The sequence below is a fragment of the Passer domesticus genome, chromosome 14 (assembly GCF_036417665.1).
Source record: "Passer domesticus isolate bPasDom1 chromosome 14, bPasDom1.hap1, whole genome shotgun sequence".
In the NCBI taxonomy this organism is placed as follows: Eukaryota; Metazoa; Chordata; class Aves; order Passeriformes; family Passeridae; genus Passer; species Passer domesticus.
Window position 1 is genome coordinate 6,997,212 of NC_087487.1, and position 18,863 is coordinate 7,016,074.

The 18,863-nt window shown below is 39.4% G+C and overlaps 1 protein-coding gene across 6 annotated transcripts in view; it reads right to left on the reverse strand.

The window, feature by feature from the left end:
• The window catches only part of MYZAP (myocardial zonula adherens protein), a 65,348-nt gene that overhangs the window by 23,165 nt on the left and 23,320 nt on the right, over positions 1–18,863 (reverse strand). For all 6 annotated transcript variants that reach the window (XM_064389250.1, XM_064389247.1, XM_064389245.1 and 3 more), the window contains 8 exons: positions 15,019–15,177; positions 12,610–12,702; positions 10,149–10,262; positions 9,134–9,286; positions 6,254–6,379; positions 5,265–5,393; positions 3,422–3,507; positions 1,176–1,281 (listed from right to left, as the gene is read on the reverse strand). In XM_064389250.1, the coding sequence (XP_064245320.1) occupies positions 1,176–1,281; positions 3,422–3,507; positions 5,265–5,393; positions 6,254–6,379; positions 9,134–9,286; positions 10,149–10,262; positions 12,610–12,702; positions 15,019–15,177 (966 nt within the window). The remainder of the gene's footprint in view (positions 1–1,175; positions 1,282–3,421; positions 3,508–5,264; positions 5,394–6,253; positions 6,380–9,133; positions 9,287–10,148; positions 10,263–12,609; positions 12,703–15,018; positions 15,178–18,863) is intronic.

The following is an 18,863-nucleotide window of genomic DNA, read 5'->3' on the forward strand; positions in this document are numbered from 1 at the left end:
TGGCATACAGAGATACAAAGCAGATGAAATAATTGTTCCCATAATCCATTAATTAGATGGATTGGATTATTGGACTGGAGAAATTTTCTTTATTAAAATATCATGGCATGAAGACTCTAAGTTCTGTTTTAGACCAGGCAGAATGTTTAAAACCAGTGATAATGGTGAACTAAACTAAAACCAAAACCTCAAGACTTGATATGTCTGATACAACAGAAGAACTTTAATCCCTCTGTGTAAAAGACACTAGCATCACACATCTGATCATACAGAAGGGCTGCATCAGAATCTTATAAAACAAAGCATACATAAATACTTATAAATACAAACATATAAAAATGGAACATCTCTGTGCCTAATCAGAAATCCTGGAATAGCACATTGTGAAGGCAGAAGGAATGCCTTAGATTTGAGTGGTTTCTAAACATTTGATATCTTAGAGTGTATGATGTCTAGATACAAATCAAAGGTATCTCATGAACACCCATCCTCTGTGCAGTAGGAGGCTCGTCTAATAGAGCTGTCAGCTTTGTAAAGCTCCAATTTAAATTTATCTGTTTCCCACGTTATTCTTCCCACTTGGACCAACAGAAATGTTTGCAATTACAGTGTGTAACCTAAAGCATCTATCCAGAAATTTCCACTTAAAATTTTACAGGAAATGGCAGCAGCTAAGACAATGTCCCCAGACCAGGGTAAGAAGAGATGAGCAGCGAAAACCTGTGCTTGCTCACCTATTTCTGTGAGGAATCATACTAAACAAACAAAAAAACCTAAGCAAAATCTCCCAAAATCAGAAGAACAAAGCAATAAAGGTCAGCTTTTGCCTTCCAATTCTGTACAGGAAGGAGACTGTTAGTGACTAGACTGCATCATATCAGAGGTACCTTCTGAGCAGTTCAAATTGAGCTGGAAGCTGTGTTGTATTTTCTGAACACCCATGAAGGGCTACAGAACTAGTGCCAGCCTAAAGATCACAGTATATAACCCACAGCCTCTGCACTAAACTGCTTTCATCTACTCTTTCTGCTTCACTGCCTCCAGATGCTTAACTCAACTTCCACTGTAACAAAGGTGGCATAAGGCAACTACACAAAGAACACAGTTCTGTTTGGGTTATGTACTAAAAGAATCAGTGCTCCCCAAAGACTCTGAGTTGTTTTACTACATCTTACCTCCTCAACCATATGCTTGACTTTCTTCTGCTGGCAGTGGACCATGTCATCTAGATGCTTGATCCGCTCTCTCAAGCTGGCTGCTACCTCCTCCAAATGCTGTGACCTGGAAAAACAGGCAAAGATCAAGCCTATAAGTGGGGAGCTATGCAGTAGAAGCAGAACAAGAACAACCCCCACAATCCACCATAAATCAGGACAGGCAAGTAAAATTGCACTGACAGATGTCAAATTGTCCAAAGTACATTTTAATGTGATCTTAGTCCAAGTGGCAGCCTCCACCCAAGTTATCTCACCTTTGTCTTGCATACTGACATGGTTACTCAGAGCCTGAAGTGCTCACAATTAAACAATGTGACAAAACGTATCTCAAGATGTGTTTTCCTTTAGTGAAAGGCTTTTAGACACTAGATCTTTAGCTTCAGAGAGACACATTTAGCCTGACTTAACGCTACCTGCAAATATTTTGAAAATGTATGCTAAACAAAAGCCAGGAAGCAGGTCTGCTTTCAAAGCTGTCTTACTGCAGGGGAGCCTTGAGTCAAGAATTTGGCAGAGCTGCCAACAGCAGCAGAATGCTAACTGGAATAGTATTAACTCCTCAGCAGTCAGCAGGAATGCTATGAATGGTTTACATTTGTGCATACAACTCTTCAGGTAGATTTTGCATTTCTTCAAATCTTTTTAATACAGAAAGTGAACTCCAGCAGAACTCCTGCCTCAAGTTGGTTTGGCAGCTTGTCAGAAAAGTAGCTGTAGAATATGCAAGGAAACTGGAGTGAAGCTTTTCCATAAGTTTTTGTCTCTTTGGCCATGGGAGTCTCCATTTTTATCTGAATGTCCAATTCTTAAAATTTGTCAAAGAATGCAATTTCTTGCTTAGAAAATAAACTGCTGTACTCCTAGGTTCAGGACTGGACAGAATTTGAGAATGGGAGGAGGGGAATCAAAAACAAAAAGGCTTTTTTCATCTTGGTCTGTGCACAGCAGAAAAAAAACTGTTAAAGCTGCAAATAGAAAAAACCACTCTAAGACAAAGCAGCAGATGGCAAACTGTAAGACGTGATTCCAGTGAATGACTGAATTGTATGCTGTTTCCCCCCAAAAGAGTCTCTATTAACAGTGAAGTACTCTGCAGAAATGTAACTGCAGCACTTTGACAAGGACTCAAAAATTTCAAAGCATTGCTGCAGGTTTTTCAGTTGTATGTATTAACATCTCATAAAACTTTAATTTATATTTTAACTGCAATTGTAGCACATATTTTGTATCTCATTGGAAGATTCAGGATCTGAAGCATTGATAGCAATGAAGAAATGGAACAGACATCCTTCCTAAGGTGAAGCTTGAGTGTCTGATAAGGTACAGACGGGTAAAGACAACTTAAGAATAAACCAGCATCATCTGAACACAGATTCATCACTTGTGTGGAATAGATTGCAACTGTGAGCTCGCTTGCATTGCACAAATTCCTGCCTGAACACTGCCTTTACCCTTTTACTGCAGCATAACTTTTCACACTGGAAAGGATTCACTGAAGCAAGAAGTGTCTGTGTTATTCAGAGGTAAAGGAAAACAGCAATTATCTTTCATCTCCATATTCTATGTTGTATGCGAGCGACATCTGTTCCCTTGAAGTTATTATTTTAACAGGCTGCTGTGAAAAGCCATTCTTGCTCTGAAACCAGAGAAGCTGGTCACAGATCAATACAAGGCACTAAGAAGCTCTCACAGCAGGGACCTCCTTTCATGTTTATGCTTCCCAAAGAACAGCAGGAAGCCCAAAACCTTAAAACTTAATATCTGGGTGCCACAGAGCCATAAGTAGTAATCAAGTACTGTTATTCAGTCTCTGGTTATAATTCATCTTTACCCACAGAAGCAGTGTCATATACTTTGAGTTTAGCTAGTGAAAGTGTTCATAGTCACGATCATACTCTTCTGAATTTGGGAATGCAGGTTTAAGAAAAATGCAAGCCACAGATATGTCACAGCTTGTTCCACCTACAACGGACTCCACACATTTGCAAACAACTTTTCAGAAAAGATGCATGAAGGTGGTCATTCTTGCAAAAAATAATTGTCTTAATATTTTACATGTCAATAAACCTACATTCAGATGGACAATCCCTACCAGACTGCAGTTTTAAAGTTAGAAAAGGCAAAATTCAGATGTCTACAAAAGCAAAGAAACCTCTCAAGTTTCCTAGCAATAGTAGAAGTTCCACAGGCAAGTCATATCTCACCTTTCACTGTCAGAGTTGTTTTCAGATTTTGCTCCAGATATTTGTAGTTCATTTAATTCAAGTTGTTTTTGCAGCTGGTGACGTTCCTAAACAAGAAAAGTTATCCTTCAGTTCTCCATGTATCAAAATGTGAAGGCTTCACAAAGCATATTTCATTGCAATTCAAAACATCATTTGTGAAATTAAAATAGAAACTGATTAAACAAAATTCATGCATTTCCTATAGCCAAGAAGGACAGAATACATAATAATAAAATCAATTTCCCAGCTATGCATGGAAACAAGTTCAGTTTTCAATTTCCTATATGAAGATGTACGGCTGTACTTGAAACTGGATTTTTTTCAATAAAAAGATGAGTCATCAAAATCTTTAACTACATAAAATCAAACTGTCCACATTATCACTCCAAAAAAACTCCCAAATCCAAGGCTTACATAAAAGGTACTGCTGCATTTTCTTCCCCCAGAGTATTCCTGTTTATTTTTAAGTGCCCACCAGCACAGTGCTTGTGAAGATCTGTGAGGATTTAGGGTCTGAGTCAAACAAGTTAACTGAGAAGTGTCAGTGTGTTATCCACCTTGATGGGAATTTAAGAGCCATTCAGTCTCACTGGGTGAGTATGAGCCAGATAAGAGCAGATTAAAGAACTAATGTGAACTATACTGCAATCCTACATTCACTGCATAATACTTAAAAGTTGTAGGCTGAAGCCCAGATTAACTTAATGGAGCCACTAGAGGGGCATATTATTAGGTTGAGTAATTTCTCAGCATAATCATTAATTCCACTAATGGATTTGCAAGCATTAGACAAAAGGCACTCAATGTACATTAGACTAACGAGTCAAGCCAACAAGACTGGCTTGTAAAAATGTGTTTCTCAGTAGATATGATATTAAATATGTACTACAATAAAGTGAAATTGGTGGAAAAAACCACTTCATTTGAAAGAGCAGAAGATTGTACTCCCTCCACTGACTAAAACACTGTCTGCTCCTCTATTTGAGACAGTGAGGCACAAATCTTTAAAAATGAGATGCCTGCTATTGAATGAAATGAGAAATGCCAATGTACATCCAAAACCATTTCGTAGTCACTGCAGCCAAGGCTGCCCTTGAGCTTCACATTCCCCAGCAGCTCCTCCTTGTTGGTGAGAACAAGGTCCAGAACAGCACCTCTCCTCACTGGCTCCTCTATCAAATGCAGACTAAAGTTATCATCAACACATTCCAGAAACATGGATTGCTTATGCTCTGCTCTGTTGTCCCTCCAAATGATGTCAGGGTGATTGAAAATCCCCATGAGGACCAGGGTTTGTGAACAAGAGGCTGCTCTCATTGCCTGTAAAGGGCCTCATCCTTTCAGTCTTCCTGGCTGGGCAGCCCCCAGTCTGATGTCACCTGTCCCTGCCCTCTCTTTAATCCTGAACCTGTAGGGTCTCCATCAGCTTCTTATCCATCCCCAGACAAAGCTCTGTGCTTTATGGACCTACCATAGCAACATTTAGAAGAGACTCTGGGTCATTTATGATTGTTACTTGATTAGGCTTAAAACACCTTGCACACTGAAGAGACACTGAATAGTTTTTAAATTCCCTCTTTAAAATAATGTTTCATTTCCTAAATAAAAGCTGCCCTGTAAGGACCATCAGGAAGAGAGAACAACCACCTCATCACAGGGTCTCTCTGGCAGTCCAGGTGTATTTACTGATATAAATACAGTAACTAAGATGCAAACAGCAATGGTATGTCACTGAGCAGGGAGCTGAGCAGCAGAACAACAACTGAAACTTCCTCCATGCACCTGGTGCATTTCCTGTCAAGGCAGCAGTCAGCTCTCCTACCTCTTCCATGCGTTCAATCAGCCGGTCCAGCTCACCAATTCTCTGGTCTTTCTCCTGTATGCTTGTTTCTGTAACCTGCATCTTCTTATTTGCCTCCTCAATAGCCTTCAGAAGCCGATTTGTTTCCTCCTGCAAACAAGAATTTTTACAGTCACATTAGCATCTAACGCATTAATGAGGAATATTTCTTCTTTTTGGCTCTAGGGCCAGGCTAATAGCTCTAAAGAGCTCAAAGCTTTTCACTACACCTGCTCAGAAATCTGGAAGAGTTATGACCCTGAGAGTGAATTATATACAGCAAAGACTGCGGGTACTTTGAGATACACAAGTATTAGTAAAGCATCATTATGACAATCCAAAAGAAATTTTTATCCATTTCTTAGACAGCTAATTTCCCTTCCATCCCCCCGAGGATGCTGTTAAGTAACAGCATGAGAAAAATATGCTGCTGCAAAAGAAAGCTTTCTAAACACCATAGTTGGCCATGTTCAGCTTTGTACTTTTCTTATATGTAAAGCAATATGAATAAAAAGGAGCATCTATCTTCAATCTCCATCATTATCTGATTCTATAATTTCAAAAAATGCAACAACATACTGCTCATAGAAAGGTTTAACTTGGGGGTGGAGGGAAATTGGGGGTCAGGAGAGTTCTTGCTCCAGTAGCATCCAGTGAAGTTCTCCTTTCTCCTTCTTAAACTGTCATTTGTTAAAATTGGACATTATGTTTTCCTTTTTTAGAGAATCAGAAGTTAAAAAAGCCTACTTATCCTATTTCAGATTTTGAAATCTAGATTATCACTGATATTACTATGTTTGAACACATATTTTTCTTAGTCCTACAACCCCAAATGTTAGGGAAGCTTAGTAACTATGGCACAACTAATCACAGAGACAGGAGTGAAGGAACTTGCATCAGCTCCAGAGTATGAAGCAACTGAGAAATGGCATCCAAGGTAAGCACTGCTCTTACAGACTGGCTGTACATACCAGGAGCATTTCTTTCTCAGCCTTGTGTTTCTGTTCCTCTTCTCGCATTTTTTCCTCATACTGACTATACAGCTTTCTGGTCATCTCTCTCATGACTTCAGCATTGGCTTCCTGCGATGACTCCACCTGTGAGAGAGGAGGGTTGCCCCATCAGTAAGTACAGTATTGCTGGCAGCAGGAGAAAGAGAGTTCACATGATGAGAAAACAAGAGTTTGAAGTTAAGCTCCCCCCCTTGTTATAAATCTGGCTTTGCAAAAGTAGATTTCCATTTGCATCAAGACCATCAAGACTGCATTCTGCCAGTATTCACATAATCTGAATCTGCAGAAGTTACTGTTCCATCAAGTTCCATGTTGTCTGAAATTAGCTCATTTAGTCATTGCTGATCCAAGATCAGGCCATGCCCCTTTGCTGAACCATTCCACAACAGCCTCCAAGTCACTTGGTTTGTTTCCCCATTGAAGTGATATTGTCTCCCCCCACTCTACTGAAGCACGGACTAGAGGTGGACTAGACTCAACTCCTCTTTCTGAATGACCATGAACACCCAAAGCAATACTTTACTGCAGTACTCTCCCTGCAATAAAACCCAAAATTAGAATTCTCAGGTGTGTGGAAGGGTTAATTTTTAACAACAGAACCAGAAACTTTACTAGAGCTATGGGGAAGAAGGCAGAACGGTAATTCAGAGACAGGATTTCCTGCTGTTGGCTGAAAACACTGACTGAAACACACCCTCAGTAATTAAACACCAGATAGGTTATTCACAGCTTAGGTCCATCTACTATGTAAACCACAATAAAAGTGAAGTAAAACAGTTAGTACAGAACTTAGTTCTCTTCCTAGAGATGCTGTGAATCAGCCAAGGTTGTAGTGAAATGCTGTGGGTGCTACAAAAGTGACAGGAAGAGGAGAAATAAAGTGCTCCCTGCTGATCACCACAATCAACACAGCTACAAAACACAGAGTTCTGATGATTAAGGTTTTAGGTTGGATTTTTTTAATATTTCATGGACCAAAAGGTTTAATAAACCCTTGGGTTCATCTTGCAAGGCAGAAACAAGCTGTAGAAAAACAACAGTGTGTTTCATTCTTTGAAGGAGGACTCCACTTGTACTGCAACTGTCCCCTATGTCATGTCGCCTAGGCCAACCCTGGGGCACAGGTTATGAGAGGGCGTGGAGTTAAATGAACCTTCCACATTTCAGGAAGCCTGAAAGAATCGTATCATTTAGAGAAAGCCAATCATTAAACCCCAGATTCCTTAAGATACACTGCACTGGAACAGGATCTCTGCCTTTTATCTCCATCACTCCTTCCCTTACACCTTGTGCAATGAGGACAATGAGTAAAAACAAGCATAAAAAAAGTGGATGCATCAGGGCATCTGTAATAATACACTTAAGCAACATCTCCACTCTACGTTATTACAGATTTATGAATAAACCAAACCTTAATAAGCCCCACAGGTGTGTTCTCCACCCAGAATGTAATCATGTACACAGTTGTTACTGCTTTTCAACACCAACCTCCCAGATCCCACACCATCCCCTTACATTCACTGCTAGAATGAATTTCAGGAACTCTTGGCACCTTTTGAGACATAATTTTATATTTGACTGTCAAAGACAGTAATGAGGTATATTTTTCACTAACTTGGTAGTAAAACTGAAACCGTGATGGCAAAATTTACACTTTTGCTGTGTAAATGCAGCGCCTGTATTCTGCAGAGCTTGACATGCTTGAAGATAGACAAATCCTTATGCATTCATTTGAACTGAGACTTCAGCTGCAGTTCCTTGGTCTTAGAAGCAGACATACCTTTCCCTGACTTGCTTGGGCCTGTCCTTAATATTATAGTGAAGCCCAAATTTCTGTTTTAAAATCTTAATTGCATCATCTTTGCCTCTGTTACTTGGTTTTCCCCTCTTTTTATTTCCTGCTGACAACAACAGGTGTAAAATACAGCTACTTTTATAGCCTGTAGAGCTTCACTGTGAGAGGAAAGCAGAACATAAAATACACTTATGTTTTCTTGTTTAACCATTCATCATTAAGCATGAGTGCTAGTCACTAGCAAAACAGCCAGAAAGAAGCACCTTCTCTCACAGAGAAGAAACACCTTCTCACTTTCTCAAGATTAAACATGAATATAGCTGCAGTCACCTTAATTTCAGAAACTTTATCAAAAATAGAAACTTAGTTTTCAAAATTTGATTAATTCTGATGTAGTACCATATCCCAATTGGTCTACTTTTAGCAATTTTATCAAAGGCTTTCGGGGAGGAGAGGGTATTGTTTGTCTTATTTGGGTTTTTTTGTAAGCTTGGGGTTTTTTTGAGATTAAAGGAATATATTTGGGTGATGAGGGGAGAACACGGTCAAGCTTTCTGTCATATTAAACCATGCAGTTTGTGTTTTATTGCCTTGCATTTCTCTGAAAGAAATAGCTTAATTCTCTTTTGAAGATGCTTGCTGTTACCTGTTGACCACATGCTCATAAGACTTAACAGACTACCTATTAAAAATGGTGCAATACCAAAGAAACTCAACACCAAGAAATTCAGGTAGCAATGTGCAGAGTTGTAATATTCCTTTACTTAATAGGAAAGGACACTAATAACCATTTAATGGTTTGAGTTTTCACCTGCCAACATCTCTCACTCTTATGTTACATCCCATGTTATGGAAAGGCTGCCTGTCGCCAGCTGAGATTCTTTGTTATTAAACCAGTATTGATTCACAGGAATAAGGGAGCTCGAGGGCATGGCAAGGGCATGAAGAATGAAGAACCCTTTACAGGTAAGGCCAAGGAATTAATTTAACATCCACCTAATGCCCTTACTGTGCAGTATTTTTGGGGAGTTTGTACACCTCACCTTTAACTTCAGTAACTGATTTTCAATTTGTGCCGTTTCCAGTTGCTTTTGCTTCTCTCTCAGCTTTTCCATAGATTGCTCGTGTGTATGTTTTAAATTCCTTATTTGCTCCCTTATGTCTGTGTTCTCCAATGTAACATCCACTAGAGTTTTCTAGAAGAAAGAGGCAAAGCACATATTAAAAATCAGAAATAATTTGATGAATTAATATAGGCAAGATATTATGAAACAGACAGCACATTTAAAGAGCTTTCTGACATATTACTTCAGCATGAAGAGTTTTGTAAGTTTTAACATTTAAAATTATGGCTTTTGTTGTTGCTAGAAGGTGTTTCTGTGAGAAGTATACTCAGTGAAATCGAGTCCTGGAACACTATTAAAAAAAAAAAAAAAAGGAACATGGATACATTTCAGCATGAATAATTTTCCCTTCTCTCTGAGGCCATGCCATGCATACAAAATGCAGTGGACTGAAAACATGAAAGTAATGTACAAGAACATAATATTCTTGTTAGATACAAGAAAGCAGGGACATTAAGTTGTTCAGCTCAGATACATGGGAATTTAGAAGTCTTTAAAAATTAAAATTCATTCCCATCTCCTCCCTCCCCCTGCATTTCACAGGTATGTAAAAATCTCACAAGTGTCTGGCACCCAAACATGCCACTTCTTTTCTGTTACCAACTGAAGGCAGAACTAAGTCAGGAGATGCACCATTTTGCACTATACAGACCAAATCCCATTTTCACCTTAGATCCTTCACAGAGACACGAATTGTGGTATTAGTCTGCTGCATATCAGTATCTCTTTATTGTACATTATTTGTAATTTTTATAAACACAAGAACTTCTGGAACATTTTTGTTTCCTAAACTAGGTGCTTTAGATATCCAAGACAGCACTTTATGGTGTTGCTTAGTGTTAGAATCTGTATCTGTCATCCATGTTTTCTGCATGCTTTGAAATCCATGTTAGAAAAGGCAGCTGTGAGCTGGGAAGCAGCTAGGAAGATGTACCTGCAAGTCTATTGATGCTGATGTCAAGGAGCTGTTCATTTCACTAAAGCTATCTAAGGCTGCAGCCTGCACTCGCACATGATTCTCTAAGGATTCCTGATGAGCATTTGTCACCTGAGCAGGGGAAAAAAAAAATAATTACATAGAATAATGACCAAGTTTACCTATTCTTGCCAAGAGAGCTACACAAGAAAAAGATGCCAAGGTTGTTTTCACTTTACTAGGATGCTTAAAATATACAGGCCTCAAAGTATAATCTTACAAACAAACAAACAAAACTTAAAATCTAAATCATCTAACAGAAATAAGGCATGAGTATCTAAGTTTATTGTTAGTCTGCAATCACTGTAGAAGCTGGTTTTTTTTTGAAAGGACAAGAGGACAATTGGCAGCTGTCTATTCAGACAGATTATATACATAAAGTGGGCAGATTGCAAAAATTCAGAGTGAAAAGCAGAAGAATGCAAGAAATAAGGAAATCAAGAACTGTGAATTGTAGAAAGGCCTTAATTAAGAAGGAACTGACTAATCAGGTACATAGAGAAGCAACATCAAGACGTAAGGAAGAAACAGTACAAAGCAGGAAGGGGAAGCCAGAGGGCTTTGTTGTGTGAAAATTAGTCATTTTCTGATATGTACACACACACATGCTTAAAAACTGAAGGGGGGGAGGGGAAAGACACAAAATGACATCATTCAAGAGGAGACCAAAACTCAAACAGTGTAAATAATTGTGAATGATCCAGTAATAAAGAGGGAAAGAGTATTACTAATGAAAGCCAAACAGCTCACATTCTTAGAGGGACCAGATTTGCTTCTTGACAAAAAGAGAAGAACACCAGAGACTGATACAGGGGACAAGGGTGTAGTAACCAAGCCATACACAGATTAGGTCAGCATAGGGAGTAGAGGCCAAGTAGTCACTGTTAACCTTCCATAAATGTGTGCTCATGTAAAACAAACGACAGCAGAAATGCTTTGGATGGATTAAGAAAGTTACAAGGTAAGAACTTGTGAGAAGAAGACCAGGGCAGAATACTGGAAGAGCAAATTTCAAACAAACTTTATGAACAAAAAGTTGTCCTGGAAATTGGAAAGATAAAAGCACAGTGATTGAAAGCTGAAGCAAAGAGTATAGAAAGGATTTTAAGCAGGATTTGGAAATAGCACAAAAGACAACAGTCATGTAAAACCAAAATCAGCTCCTAAATAACTAACCAAACAAAAAGCTCACATTATTAGGAAGAACAACACTTGTGCTTCCTTTCAGGCAGTCGAGAGTACTGAAATAAGGAAGGATGTCTCCTAATGTGCCATTTATGTCAGAAGGAAGCTTCATGAACTGCTAATTTGCTGGAGAACTAGATATTCTGTCAGAGCTGGTCAGAAACCCTTAATTAAAGAAGAATTTCTGACTCATGCAGGATTTCTACTGGTCTGACAGAAGTTCTGGAAGTGCAGGATATCATCACTGCTATTCAGTAAAGATCAGCAACAAAGACAACAAAGCTGCACCTGAATCAGCATTTAGCACATTCATGCTGGGGGGAGAGTGAGTCTTGTTGGGATTATGACTATTTAACACAGTTTGCAGAAATTGAGTTTTTTCTCTCTCTTCCTCTCAAGTCAGGGTGATTTTTTTCTATTTTTTGAGACCAGTTGCACAGAATGTAAGTAACAGTTTACAGCAAGTTCTGATTTTTGTATCTAATACAGCATGCAGGGAACTGACAGCCTCCAAATGAGGAAGGCAGAAGGGCACAAGTCAAGGTCCCAGTCCCTTGAAGTCAGAATACTTTTGATTGCCAAAGCTTCCTCTGAACAAGGGCTGTGAAAATCAATGCTGAACATAAATTCAAAGCAAGTTTTCAGGGGGATTTTTTAGATCAAACAACTCAGCAATTTAATATGAAAGCTATTTACAGAGTGCAACAGCTTTTATTGCTAAAGCAGCATGTCAGAAGAAAGGTCATTGAATGACCATTGAAATGTTCCATTAAAAACCAAAAGGTAAATAATTTTTAGCACTTTAATACTAATTAATATTGCTACTTCTTTTACTTAGTGTTTAAACAACAGAGTCAGTAAAACAGAGCAAAGTGTTGAAATAACTCCAAGTTATCAGTTTCTCCTAATTATCAATGTTATTTATTTGATTCACCTGCAAGCTGTTACATCCATCTCCATTAATTACCAATACACACTAGCAATGGTATCAAAATCACTATTTCATTTCCAAGAATTTCCAGCCAGTTAGTAATTTCATATGCAAAAGCATCTCTGTCCTGCTGCACCTTCCTGGATGGAAAAATAAATAACAAAAGGAAACTACAGATTTCACATAAAACAGCAATTGGAGTGGTTTGGGAGATTCTGTTCTGCTAAAGCAGAAGAGAAGTTTCTAGATAACACTGGGACAGTTATTCCCATATGCTTTCCCTGCAAATGAATGGGTACTTACTTTCAGTTCATTTGTAAGCTGCTGTATTTTTCGTTTCATTTCATCATATTCACCATACATTTTCTTTCTTACTTTTTCCAGAGTTGCTCTCACCTGGTGTCAGAAAAATCAAATGCCTTTATCAAAATTTTGGATTATACTGTTCATATAGTAGGACATTATTTTTTTCTCTATGTTCTTCATTGTTACTTTCTGTAATTTCCATTGTTAATCTATCACTGCACAACAGCAATTTATTCTCAAGGAAAAGACAAAAACTTAAGTCTCAAGACTTGTCTACATAGGGATGACAGAAATAACTGTCACTATGAGAAATTTCAAACCTCTGTGTACATGTCTAAACATTTATAAATTAATAATTTAGATAAATTAATGTCAATTAAATATATGTAATTAATTCTAACCTGATTACTAAATGAATTAAAATAATTTGATCATATATTGTTTTATTTCTGAAAAAAGGCGTGGACTTCATGTACCTCCATACTTTTAAAAGTGATTGGTTTCCCCTGGGTATCCTTTGCAGATAAACACTTTTAATTTCAGTCTTTTAAACTTGTATCTAACTAAACAACAAACTAGCTTACATTTACCAATGCAATTTCAAATCTGAAGAATGGAGAACTCAATTTGATTTCAAGAACTATGGATGCAAATTATTCTTTGCCTTTCTAGGAAAAAACACACTCAAAAACCCCCAAATTTGCTTCCAGTTTGGCTTTACATGCCACTGCAGTCATGTTTGCCCACAGCCTACATAATTCAACCTCTTTTTTTCCCTTCCTCACCTCTACCAAGCACAGGCTGACTGCAGATCATTGAGGTCAGTGAGTTTACCGTGTCTGCACAGTGGGGTGAGGGCAAAACTTCAGCAGGGGATGTTTTTAGCAGCTCTGCATAGAATCCCCTCACTCCCAGAAAGGGGGCACTGGCCACCAGACCTATGCAAGGAGTGCTCCCACCCGTGGCTCCCTTTGGGATGAGGAAGAGCAGGGAGCTGACTCCTGCCCGGCACCTCAGGAAAGCACCGCTCGCCCAGTGCCTCCCCACGCACAGGCACAGGCACACACCCTCCTGCAAGATGGAATTTGACAGGCAGAGGAAGCTGTCAGCAGCTCTGACATGGCCCATCATTTTTGGTCTATTTGAGTCAGCACATACATGGCACAAGCTGAGGACTCTTGTTTAAGATTCTGCTTTTAAAGACGCCACTACTCTAGCAGAACAAAGATTACAAAGTAGCAGAGCTGAACACGGCTTCCAGAAGACCAAATGCCAGCATGTCTCCTCCCCTGTCTTTCCCACTTTTTCCTGAAACCATCAGTACCCTGAATGTACAAGCAAGACATGCAGTTCACCTGGTCTGATGTGTCCCTCCATAAGGGACAGACAAGGGCAGGGAGATGGTCCCAGCCCAAGCAATCCCAGGTACCACAGACAGTGCAGTTTGGGGAGCTGGCCCTGCTGTGTGCCAATTCACCTGCCCCTTGACACTGCCCCAGCAGGGCAGAGAAACTACCTAGGCAGGAGAACAGCAGCCAAGGCAGGCAGTGTGCCTCAGCAGCACCACAGCACTGCCAGCCCCTGCCAGTCCCTAACCTCAGCTGAGAGTGGGGAACACCTGGAGCCGGCAAACTGGGAGTACTGAGGGAGAGAAGCAAGTGCTGATAGCCACAGAGCAGGCAGGCAAGGAGTACACATGATTACATGATTACAGTGCTTTACACTGCTGCTTGACTCAGGGTTCCTCCCTTCTCTATCAACTCAGTTTGCACTTGAACCAGAGTAACACAATAAACGCTGACCAACAGCCTCCTGGGTGGTGAAGGTGGATGGAAAGAGGTCAGATTATTTGCCCTGACGTAATTAGGGTGTTACTGCCAGCCTGAGGGACAAAGACTGATGGGCAAAGAGATGTTGAGTTCCAAGAACAGAAAAAATTCAAGCAGGATCAAAAATGCATTTTGTGTTTTTCAGGCAATCTTCTGCCTGAAAATGATAAATGAACAGGCACAGAGAAAGTAGTACAAAGACATCCTTATTAGGCTGACTATTTTAAGGCCGCCCCAAAATATACCCAAGTGACTTTACTATGTCACCTAATTTAGAAGCCTTTTCAAAGCTAAGGATTTTGGGGTTGGGGGAAGCAGAGGAAGAGAGAGACTATCTTTTCAGGTGTCTCCTTACATAGCTTCTTCCATCAGCAAGCACAGGTATAGGGCATGATTTTTTCCCGACTTAAATACTACCAAGGCCAGCCTCTAGCTTCAGAGTAGGTTCCCAGTTCAAACTGAGATGTCGGGCTAGACATCAGTCATCCCATTATACTCTCACAGCTCTACGTATATGGAAACACATGGATATATGGAAAGGGTATTTAACAAATTTTGAGGTGAAAGTGTAACTCACTTCTTTAATGTAATTCATCTCCTCTTTCAGCTGATCAGCTGACCAGCCATAAACCACCATTTCTCTCTTATGGTTGTTGTCAGTTCGGTGCACAACACCATACACCATCCCATGAGAGAGCTTCCCTGGAGACATCCCATTTGGAACATGGTAGAGCTCCTAAAAATTTAAAAAAAAAATTAAAAACCAGTACTTATTACTTAATCAGAATTAAAAAAAACCCAGCAAATAAAACCACAGTAACTAAGGGCCAGGAGAGACACCAATTACAGTGAAAGCACAACAGAACATATGAACACTAACTCCTAAACATTTTGGAGTCAACCTGTCAACCTTCATGTTTTCGGAAAGACAACGACCAACTTATAATTGATAAAGAATACAGAGTTGCCTAATTACCACTACCTTCAATAGAAGTCATCTAGGCACAACTCGAGACAACAGGCTGATTTGTACAAGGAGAGGTAGAGGCATGTAAGAAAAGGTTAAACTGGCTTATTTTTATTCACCACCAGCTGTTACTTTTCTGCATTCTTGCAGAACACTGTCAGGTCTCTAGTTCCCTCTAAACTCTTGCAACCACAGAATTATCCCTCATTCCCCAAACTCCCTGCTGCAGGAAACAAAAATTCACAAGTTTACTCAAAAAACATAGAAAGTTCTAAGAAACTGAAGTTAAAACATTTAGACTGTTCCTTAAAAGAGAAAAGATCTGTTTCTCTTGAAGATAAAGCAGAATTTGGAAACAGCTGTTACTGATAAGCTTTGCACATTCTGTTTGAAAGGTCAGTTCCAAAGAAAAATCAGGCATGGATTGTTTTACTGAACCTACTTTCTTAGGCTGGATATACCAGGTACAGGTCCATTTGAGAATATTTACTACATTGACTTTAGAATATGTTTTGGTTTGGTTTTTTTATTCTAAGCATTGTCTAAATACTCTCTTTGACACCAAACAGAGGCTTTAAGAGACAAAGCTCAGCATCTTATATCCATCTGCAGCTGCATCCTGGAGATCTTCCATCCTTACCATGACAGTGAAGAGAAGACACCATCTGCAGCCTAGAGCAGCAGCACTCTCAGTTTTTAGGAGCAAAATCAACACAACTATGCTGGCAATATAAGAATAAATACTTCTTTAGGTATGGGGGAAATTAACAGGAAAACTTACTTGTATTAAGAAAAATTGACAGAGACAGATATTTGCTTTATATTGTGTCCTTCCCACATGGCACTGACTGATTTTCCTCAACACTGTAAATCCTACACACTCTTTTTTATCACATCATTAATAGTTTAAGCACGTTGCTGAAGCTCTGGGTGTGTGTGTGCAGGGCTGGGAGGGGAACAATCACAGACAGACACCCAATAAAGAACATTTCAGGCATAGAATAACAAAGCTGTAAGCCTTCATTTGAGAAGAAAGTTTTAAAACTTCTTAATGAAGAAAACATTGAGCAACCAGCCCTACCTATACATGTTGTAATTTTGCACTTTGAAAACATTATACGCAAAACTTCATATCCTCAAAATGAGATGTTTCATAACTATGTATTATTGGGGGTTTTGTTTTGCTGTTTGGATGTGCACAAACAAAGCTCCACACCTCATACTTAGAAATAGAGAAATACAGAAACAAGATGGGGACATGACTCAAAATTGTTTTGTGTTTGTTTGCTTCCAGGGTTGTACAGTTTCTTTCATAGTTCATTGCAGCTCCTCCCCTGCATCTGGAAAAAGGGATTACACACAAGTTTCCATCTTCCTGATAACAGAATGAATAATCACTTTGATTGTTTAGAGGTTACCAAGGCACCAGACACTGAATTCATAAATCCATACCCTTTGCCCATGATCACTCATTTTTAATGAGGTGAACAGCTGAATACCAGCAATACCAAGGTCCTTTGTGCCTCTGAAACATTAGCAGAATTGTCTAAGTGCTCTTTGCAGAGCTCTGGCATAAAAATTCTGACCAAGTTCCTTATTTTTAGAATATTATGAACACATTCCTAAGGAATGCTTTGAAGGATGCCCCCTCTCCCAGCCCCCCCCTCACCCCCCAAGAAAGACCAACAAATTCAGACCAATGGGTTTGCAGCTGGAGAATCACCCATGGCACTTACATATGTATTTCAGAGATGAACAGACACTTACATTTACATTATAATGGACAGTACATGCAGGATTAGGTGCTCACAAAGGCAGACTGGTTACATGTCTCTTGCAACAATGCTAAACTTGCCTGTTATCTGTATGTGCACAAGCCTCCTAAGATGCCTTTGTTACTTCTCTTTCAGAAGATTAAAGGACTCTCCATCATCTGTTGACTGTTCCAGTTCTATGTGCTACTTAAAATACAGGATATTTTTTTACCCTCTCCTTATTCTTCCTTTGTATCCCGATCCCCAGACAAGTGCCTGTTAAAATTTCAGCTCTTGCTTGTTTTAAAGATGTGTGAGCCAACAGCTACACAAGGAACTGTTCTCATGTTTCCTTAACCTTTTTCATTGCTGTTCTATTCCAGCCATGCTTATCTTCTACTCACCCTTTTCTGTTTAGTAACTCTGAATTTCTTCTCAGTGACCAGCAGTTTCAGGGTTCTGTATAAATAGCCAAAAAGGGGCTCACCTGATGCAGTGTCCTCTTAGGAGAAAGGTTACAATCAGAAAATTCCTCTGAATGCAGGTTGAGATTATTGCTTTGTTTGTTGACTACTTTTTCAATACAGCTTTGCCTCCAAACAAGGCCTTGCTGAGTAGCTCAGTTCTCAAATATCTCCACAGAACTGCAGCAGTAAGCATGCACTGAGTATACTTCTACCAGTCTGCTTCCTCTCAAGCTACTTTGTCCACCTTTGTCAATTATTTATTCTCCCTTCACTGTTTTTTTCCATTTCTGCCTTGTTCTCTGTTCTTGCTCTAATACATCCTCTCTCCCATGCTTCCTCTGTCACAAATTCTGGATTTTCCACATGCTCAAGAACTACATAACAGTATCTTAAATACTTCCCATTATTTTCCTCTGTGTCCCCCCTCAGAACTCAAATATTTTTCCAAGCAGGTCCTCAATGATCTCCACTCTTATCTGCAGTGAGGCATCTCAGTGAACATAACAGTGTAAGTAAATACATGCAAGAACTTAGGAGCAAGTAAATACTGTAAAGCTAACCAGAATAGTGCTTTAAGATGGAAGGGTTAATTAGATTAATCAACCATTGCTGTTTAAGGTCAATACATCAGCAAAATCCCTTCTAACGTGAGCTAATGATCTGAAAAGGCAGAGTTAGCTTCACCAGCTTGTGAATATTTCGTTGCATCTATAGTCAGTTCTACGAGAGCCCAAGGTGACAGCAAGGACACACGGTGTGGGTGCTGGCATGGCCTGGATCAGCCTGCAGGAACACGTCCTGTCTGCGCTGCAGTGGTGTGATCACACAGAGGGCACCAAAGAAACACAGACTGTCTTTACCTCACTAATAAATATTTAAAACAGAGGCCTACACCCCAAGGTTGCAAAAGTCTTGATAATTACCATGCATCCTGTTTATGTCTCTGCCCAAGGAGGCACTACAAGTAACATGAAAGAGGTGAAGACTTGACAAAATTAAACCCTAAATTTAAGTTTTTTGCTGATTTTTCTATGGCCTATGTTTTAATTTGCATTATGTAAATAACACTGAGGGATGATCTGCTTCCTAATCTACCAGTTTTATAAATGAGAGTCAGATAAGCTCATATATTATACTTCTTCCTGCCCCAAAATTGAAAGCAAAAGCACAGAAGACATATCTTTTTTGAGAAAAAAGGACATCTAATGTAATGCTTAACACAAGTCTGTGTTAA